Here is an 8,926-nt window from a genome sequence, read left to right as displayed (position 1 = left end):
AACAGATTCCACGAAATATGCCAACCAATTGCAACATCAACTCTGGATTCTCATTCGAACAAATAAATTACTAAAAAAAAAAAAAAAAGACACTTAGGCAATTAGAAATTTGAGAACTTAAGTATTTCACAATATTAATGAATTAACGTTAATTTTTTGGTATGAAAACGGTACCGTGATGTTCTTAAAATAAGCCCATATCCTTTAAAGATATATACTGAAATACTTATGCATAAAATGCTATGGTGTCAGGTCATCGTGAGGAGAAGTAGACAGTGGTATAAATGAAACAAGACTGGCCATGAGTTGATAATTCCTGAGTATATGTGAGAGGTACATGGGGTTCTTGATGTTATTCTACTTTTGCACATATTTGAAATTTTCCATGAAAAAAAAATTTTTTTTAATTTTTTCCAAAGTAGTCATCATGATTTAGGCACTCATTGGAAATGTGTGATGAGGAGGAGGGAGGGTGGTATTGAGGTAACTTTCAGGTTTCTTGCTTGAGGGACAGAATGGGTGGTGGTGCTTTTATCAGATCCAGGAAAAGCAAGGGAGGTGGGTTTGTGAACAACATGAGTTCCATTTCAGTCATGCTGAATTTGGGATTCTTGTATTATCCAGGTGGGATTGCACAGGAGGTGCAAATACTTAACTCAGGAGAGATGTGGGCAAGAGATGAAAATGTGAGTCACTGGATGATGTCACAAGGAAGAACCGTAAAGGGTATCTCAAAGGGGTTTGAGGAGTGGTCATAGAGAAAACTAGACAAACAAGGTCTTAGAAACTGGAAGGCCTAGAAAAAGGTGTAAAACAGTTTTTAGGAGGATGGAATGCTTGGACTCCTACCTCACACCATATACAAACATTAACTCAAAATGGTTCAAAGATCTAAATTTAAGAGCTAAAATTATTTAAAACTCTTAGGAGACATAGGTGTACATCTTTATGACCGTGGACTAGGCAATGAATTTAGATATGACACCAAAAGCACAAGTAAGCTTAACTTAAATAAATTGGACCTCATCAAAATTAAAAACTGTTGCGTGTCAAAGGACTTCACATCAAGCAAGTGAAGAAAACTCAAAATGGGAGAAAATACCTGCATATCATGTATTTGATAAGGATGTAGTATCCAGAATATATAAAGAACTCCACCTCAACAATAAAAAAATAACCCAATTAAAAAAATGGGCAAAGGATTTGAATAGACATTAAAAAAAAAAAAATCCATACACACAAATGGCCAATAAGCATATGGAAAGATGCTCAACATCCTAGTCACTAGGGAAAAGCAAATCAATACCACAATAACATATCACTCCATACCCACTAGCATGCTTATAATAAAAAAAAAAGGGAAAATATGTGTTGATAAGGATATGGAGAAATTTGGAACGCTCCTACACTGCTGGTGGTAACGCAAAATGGTGTAGCCACTGCAGAAAAGTGACCTGGCAGTTCCTCGAAAAGTTAAACAGAGATACCATATGACCTAGCAATTCCACTATATACCCAAAAGAACTAAAAACGTGCATCCATATAAAAACTTGTGTCCCATACTCATAATAGTATTCATAATATTCATAATAGCCAAAAAGTGGAAACCCAAATGTCTATCAACTGATGAATAAAATGTGGTATATCCATACAATGAAAAGGAACGACGTACATGCTACATGGATGACCCTTGCAAACATTACACTAAGTGCAAGAAGGCAGTCACAAGACCGCATGTTATGACTCCATTTAGATGGAATGTCCAGAGTAGACCAACCTATAGAGACAGAAAGGGGATGAGTGGTTGCCTAGAGCTGGGGGAAGGAGGGATTGGAGAGCAACTGCCAACAGGTATTTTTTGAGTGATAAAAATATTCTGGACTTAGTCGTGATTGTTGCACAACCTTGTCAATATACTAAAAACCACTGGACTGTATGCTTTCAAATGGAGAACTTGATGGTGTGTGAATTATATCTCAATTTTAAAAAAGGTGAGGGGCTTGTGCTCAGCAGTGTCAAATGCTGCAATGAAGCCAGGGAAGGCAAGGCCTAGAGAGACCATGGGATCTGAGAGTAGCATTAAGATTGTCCACTCAGGGCTGGCCCCGTGGCTCAGTGGTTAGGTGCGCGTGCTACGCTGCTGGCGGCCTGGGTTCGGGTTCCGGGCACACGCCGACGCACCGCTTCTCCGGCCACGCTGAGGCCGCGTCCCACATACAGCAACTAGAAGGATGTGCAGCTGTGACATACAACTATCTACTGGGGCTTTGGGGGAAAAATAAATAAAATTATTAAAAAAAAAAAAAATTGTCCACTCAACAGCCCTTTTCCTCTTCTGTCATCATCTATCCCTCCCCTACTTAATTCCAATTAATTCTGGCTGAATCCTAAACAGATCCCATGGTTCCATCCCTCTGCCATGAGTGGTTTAAAAGTGGGCAGGTGATCTAGTTCTGCTCAATGAAACTCAGGCTGCTGTGTGGCTTCTGGGAAATAATCATTCTTAAGGAGAATAAAAAGGTCTTCTACCTCTAGACATTGGTGTGTCAAGTTGAGGCCTGGAGCAGCTGACTTGGAGGTGAGGCAGTTGGACAACACGCTGAGGGCAACAAAGTCAGAAAGAACCACCTAGGTTCTTAGAATCACCGGACCACAGGACTTCTCTTAGGGAGATAAATCCTCCTGTTGTTTTAGCCTTTTGATTTTACTATTTTTTTTTACTTAGAGCCCAAAGAACTCTAACGTGGGTCACTGGTAACTCTTCCTGAGATGGGTGAGCAGAATGAGCTCAGGGACAGGCCTGAGGGGAAGGGAATCCATTTTTCTATTATCTTACTATGTTTAGGTCAGGGCTGGCAACGGGCATGCTATTACAGCCGTCTCAAATGTGCCTATCATGTTTTGATGTCTGGTTTCTTGTTTAAGCCCAGGCACTTGCATGGTCCACAACCAGTCAAATCAGTAAATATTTTCCAGGAAGGAAAAAAAGAAGTTCAAGCTCACCCTACTCAGCCTAATTTTCAGATAATAGAAAGAGAGGATTGCTACTGAGTTTAACCTCAGCCAACCACTTCACATCTGTTTCTTAACTATAAAATGGGACTAACACCTACAAGGGATTCACTCAAAGATTAAATAGCAGCATATGGCCAAGCTCCTAGCACAGTCCATGGCTCAACACGTTTTCCTGAATCTGACCTCAGACAAATATTGATAACGGAACTCCAACCGTGGCTTTCTCAAATTCTGCAACTTCTGCACCAATACCAAGCTGCTGCCCCCTACCCCTAACAGCTGTACTGGTTTCCACTCTGGAAGATGTCACCTGAGTAAAAATTAAGAATCTACAACCCAGAACTATTTCAGCAAAAATAAAGGCAGATGACAGGAAATTGCCTAAGTGGACAAATTTTACTGTATCCACAAGGTGCCCCCAAATAGGAATCTAAGTCACAAAGTACTTCTGACTCAAGTTACGGTCTAAATCCTGACTTTGTGTCACTGGATGTACACATAACTGCTACTTGAGATGTACACATAACTTTGAAAAAGTTTCTTCATCTGAGCCCGTTTCCCCATCCAGAGAAAGGGTGTTAACACTTGGATTACACAACTGTCCCCAAACCGAAGGCCAGAGATAATACACAGAATTATCAAGGAAGAGCTTCACTAATATGATAGCTCTATCTTCTGGACTAAGGGGATAAACAAACCAATATAACGTATTTTTTTGTAGTCTCCAATTTACTTTATTCCCCTCAAACAACAGAGGTGACCTACATGAGCAAATTCAAATTGCGAGCACCAGTTTATTACACTACAAGTTCTATTTCCTAACATAACTTCTTGCTATTTCACCAGGGTCTCCAAACTAAAGCAATCCAGAGTCCCCATTAATGTGTTTTTGGACCTGGAGCAGTTCACCAGCAAGGACGAGAATTTAATCAATTCACAGAAGATTTGCAGGTCTGCTTAAGAGCAGAATGCCATCTGTCTAACATATCTTATGGCCAACTGTGTGCAGACAGAAACACTTTCTCCTGACACAAGACTATAATTGGATCTATTAGCTCATTTTACGGGTTTTAAACGTGAATGAAGTAAAGAGGCTCTTCTGCTGTCAACTACCAGGCCAAAACCTCAGGTCTAACGAAAATCTGCATTTAAACATATATTTCAGGTAAAGCTGCATGACAAGCACAGAAACTACTTCTCTGCTCCCAGTCTCTCACCACTAGTCTACTTACTCCTGGGATCTTTCCTAGGTCTACCTAGCACTGTGTTCTACAGACTGCCTACAAATCAAGGACTGACTGTACATGGAACCTCTACACCTCACACACTAGAATGCATCCTATCCCAAGAGACTTGGAGAAACTTGGCTCCCCAACTCCTGGGAAAAGATTAGAGGCAGCATTCCAAGCCAAACTGTATCCAGCTTTATTAAAGATACTTTTCATAAACAATCATGGTATTTCAGGCAGGACATGGGCAGACAATCGTTAACAGTATACAACAACTTTCAAACTCCCTTCTTCAATGGACTACCAAAATCAGAAAGCCACTATAAAACCCAACGAAGTCTTCATCTGATGCTCTGAACAGGGAAAGTTTAGAGTGAGGGTTGACATTTCACATTTAGTATGTTGTTTAACAACTTTTCACAAGCCGACCCTGACTTTCAGGAAATAAAATGAAAATGGCAGAATTATCAATCTGAAGATCCACAATCTAAAAACGGAACCACTGCTCTTTTGAGGGATACCATCTCAATGGTGACACTGGAAGTCCAGATTGCCTGACATACTGGTAACCAATTTTTTTGGATCAAGTCTCAAGAGGTCTCTGGGTTTAAGGGAGTCAGGTCTATGCTGAAGGCGGAGAGGGTCAAGAGGACATAAAAACGAATTTTAGTTTTTCCACACCACCAGGCGTTTGTACCAAGGTGGCTCATGTGTGTCAACATCAAGAGAACTCTCCTCCTGGGAACCAAGAGGAAGGTCTCTCAAAACTAGAAGGGAAAGATCTTTTCTCCCCCATGTCAATCCACCTTTGGAGACATTCTATTAGTGACATATGCCCTTCCCCCAAAAACAACAATGAAGTGTTCTGTGTGCTAACAACATAGCTTAAAAAAAAAGTAAAACAAAATTCTGCATTTTTATAAAACTTGATAAAAAATAGTATTTCAAACTGTACAGTCACCAGAAGTACACAGTTATCAAAAATGCACACACTTCACTTGGCATCTCCAGCACCTTCAGCTTTCTGTGCCTAAAAGAAAAACAAACAGATTAAAACAATGTATAGATTTTGAAACTAACTTCATTCATATTCCATCTACAGCATTACTTTGTCCACAGGCCAAAGTTCAGGTTTTAGGCACTTCAACACTGAGACTCAGTACCTCTTTGGAAACTGAATTTCTAGGTAACTTCATTAAGTCACTTCCCCTCTGGACCTTACTGCAAAACTGGGGAAGGCGACAGACCAGCATAGAAGATCTGAGGTTACTCCCAGCTTAAAAACTCTATGCTGTAGTATCAGTGTGAGACCTAATGACAGGACAAGGATCTCACCCGCTGCCCTTTGTAATCAGATGGCAGACTTCAAACATCCAGGATTTACATTAACAGGAAAACCATAAGCAAACTCTAGACTGAAAGGCATACTTGGAGTGATGTAGATGCAGGAAAAAGGCAATAAACCCCCTTGGGATCAGTAATTAGTGGAACGAGCAGACTTAAAAAAAAATGAAGCAGCAGTTGTACCTGGTCTGTTTTGGCATCTCCATTTTCTGCAGGGTTATTCCCATCCTTGCCAGCATCAGCTTTCCCCTTTTTCCCTTTGGGTACCTTCTCTCCCTTCTAAAAGGGGGGGAGGGAAAAAAAAAAAAAAAAAAAGCTGTTTCTCCTCATTTCATATTACCAGGGTATGGTCTGCAAAGTTCTGCACAAGGTAGGATTGTCTACGGAAGATAAAACACACATACACAAACTATGAACCCTCCCTCATTGATAAAAACAACTGATCAAAACTAGGCCAAATTATCTATACTCTGCTATGGTCTTCGGTATACAAAAACTTTTATCTGACTGTAAATGATAGAAGAATAAGACAGCTTCAACACTTAGGTGTTTAATACCCAAGTGCAGAGTCTTCTGTGAATTGCTGATAGAGTTCTTGATTAGGAAACCATATTACAAACGTTAGGAAACCATATTACAAACGTCAGGGATAAGGCAAGCTATGAATACAATGTAGAATATCCGTTAATGGAGTCACCATTACGCTGAATTAAGATAAATGACGGTGCTCATATTGTAAACATGACCAATTCCAACGTTATTTTAAGGCCCAATCTATTAACTTTGTCATATCTCAACTTTACGCCAACAGGTGAAGTCGTTATGTAGCAGGTCTCCTGTCAGTGACATGGGAAACTGCTCAGCCTTATGTTACTCCTAGAAGCCAGTCTGTCTCCTAGTCCCGCTCACCTTTGCAGGGGCCTTTTTAGGCTTGGGCTCTGGCTTTGGAGGAGCAGGTTTCTTTTATTCAGGAGAGAGAGAAAAACATCATTAGTATGAGGGACCAAAGAAAACCCAAACCAAACCACAGTACCACTGGCACGGAGGTTCCTATTTTGTAAAGTTTTTGTGGCTGGTTTTCCACTAGAATTTCCTATCTTCAGAAACCCACTCAAAACATTCTGAAGTGGCCCACTTTGGCTATAGCCAAAGAATATCAGAACCAGTAAATCTCAAATGGGTGAGAGTCCACAATAGAGTAGGTCATTCTAAACCAGCCACTGATCATAATTCATGGGAAGCAAAAGGAATTGTTTTTCAATGCTTTTTAGTTTCAAGAATATGAAAATTCAAAAGCAGACACACTTACAGCAGATAACCTTGCAGATCTTCTCTGTGGCTATTAAAAAAAAAGTGAGAAAGTTAGAACTAGGACAGCTGAACCATTTAAGAAAAAAACAGAAATTTTGGTGCCAATTTGTTCTATATATAGGGAGTAAAGAGAGCTTACTTGGGCAAACTCAGGACTAGAGCAATGGTTAATTACCACCAAAGGAGCCCAACGGTTTGTAAGACTCCGAAAGAGAGAAAAAATTAGACTTACTTCGTCCTTCACCTTGGCTTTATCTCCTTTAGCATCCCCTTCAGCCTATTAAAAACAAACAAAAACTAAGAAAGTTGCATCTTCTGAGGCAATTCTTAATGATTCACTAAGCTTAACCCTAAGGAATTAAGGAGTCATAAGGGAAAAAACTGAAGGGGAGATCTTGCACACAACTTTTCTGGAACATACACATCATCAGTTCTTAGCACCCCCAGCTCCTATGCAAACACCCGAAGTGCTTAGAAAGCTGTGGGAGTGCTCATTTGTCTAAGCCTCACGCCCGGTCTGGCCCAAAGCGCACGGAGGCTGGGAGTCTCCGCCGAGCGGCCCCGGGAAGCGCGCGCTAAGCCGCAGCGAGCAGCGCTGCCTGCGCCAGGCAGAAGCAACAGCTGCAGATGGTGCAAACAAACCCCTCCGGAGGCGGGGCCCTAGCGCCGTTGCCATGGCAGCCGTCGAGGGCGGGAGACGGGAGGCGCGCGCAGCCGGGGGAACTCGTGGGCGACAGAAGCGCGCACCAGCGCGAGTCTCGTGCGCGGGGGCAGTGGGTGGAGGCGGAGCCACACCGTGAAGCCCCGCCCCAGGGACGGCCCCGCCCCCTCACGGCGGCGGTTTTTTTTTTTTTGGCGGCAGCGCGTTCCCCCGCCCGCCAACCCCGAGCGCCGCCTTCCCGCCCTTTCGGGTTTGAATTGCCCGCTCGCGGGGAGGGGAGGGGGCATGCAGATGGGGGAGGGGGCGCGGGGCGGGCACGTCGAGCCCGAGGGGAGCGGAATAAACAGCCGCCAACATGGCTCCTCCCGCCGCGGCCGCCGCTCCTCCAATATGGCCTCTGGCGCCCGCGGGCAGCCGAACCGCGCAGGGTTAGCCCGGGGCCGCCTGACACCACCTGGAACACCCGCGCCGAGCGGCTGAGCCTGCTCCAGCCCGGCACCGATTCTCGCGCCCGAAAGCCGGGGGAGCGGCGGCGGCGGCGGCACCAGCAGCGGTGGTGGCAGCGGCAGTGGCGGCCCAGCGCCTGGGGCCCTCGCGCCACGTACCTTTCTCTTGGGCATGGTGGCGACGGCGGCGGGACGTTGGCGCTGGACGCGGGGATGCAGCGGCGCGCGGGCTTTGGTCGGCCCGGGGGTCGCTCTCGCCTCTTCTTCTTCACACTGCTCGGGCTCCGGGGGGTTTATAAAGTTTTTATAGCGCTGGGAGCCCCGGACCGGTTAGAACCGGATTTCACCTCCCGCCGCCGCTCATTGGCCCAGCTGGGGTCACGTGGGCGGGGTTTAAACTCACCTCCTCTGGAGGGAGTGAGGAGGGGGGTATGGGGGGAGGGTGCGCAAGACGGCGGCGCGCCTGGGGGTGGGGGCGCAGTGGGGCAGGCGCGCATCGAAGGCAATAAATGAGGTAGGGTGTGCGACTCGGCTGGCTCTGGGTTTCGGCTCCCGCCAAAGAGCTAGCTTTTGCAAACTGCCAAGTTCCTTCCACCTTATGCAACCGGGCTACCCACTTCTCCAAGCCGTGCGACACTTAGGGCGCATCTCGGCCGCTTTCCTTCCTGTTCCTGCGGGGGCCCCAGAAGAAGGGTTTGCAAGGCCTGGTCGCACCGCCCTTCTCCGCCGGAGGCAGGAGAAAGCGCGCGGCTTGGAGGCACAGGCTGCAGTTCCCAGGGCCAAGGCTGACGCTGAAGTGGGGAAAGAGCGGGGAAGCCAGCTTGGCGCAGCCGGACGTGCGTCCTTCCAAGCTGCCACTCTGAGGAAGCCTTTCGTGCACCTCACTTGGAAGGCAGGCCACTCGAGGTGGGGTGGGGGCT

The 8,926-nt window shown here is 45.2% G+C and overlaps 1 protein-coding gene across 1 annotated transcript; it reads right to left on the bottom strand.

Moving 5' to 3' along the window:
- Positions 1–4,424: 4,424 nt before the first annotated feature.
- Positions 4,425–8,284, bottom strand: HMGN2 (high mobility group nucleosomal binding domain 2). Its single transcript, XM_058553324.1, has 6 exons — positions 8,166–8,284; positions 7,132–7,176; positions 6,898–6,927; positions 6,498–6,548; positions 5,772–5,867; positions 4,425–5,274 (listed from the first exon to the last, which is right to left on the bottom strand). The coding sequence occupies exons 1-6, from the start codon at positions 8,178–8,180 to the stop codon at positions 5,239–5,241; spliced, it is 273 nt and encodes a 90-aa protein (XP_058409307.1). The 5' UTR covers positions 8,181–8,284; the 3' UTR covers positions 4,425–5,238.
- Positions 8,285–8,926: the final 642 nt, after the last annotated feature.

This window comes from Diceros bicornis, chromosome 13 (assembly GCF_020826845.1).
Source record: "Diceros bicornis minor isolate mBicDic1 chromosome 13, mDicBic1.mat.cur, whole genome shotgun sequence".
Lineage (NCBI taxonomy): Eukaryota > Metazoa > Chordata > Mammalia > Perissodactyla > Rhinocerotidae > Diceros > Diceros bicornis.
Note: the sequence above shows the minus strand (reverse complement) of the source record. Positions and strands in the feature narration are given on the sequence as shown.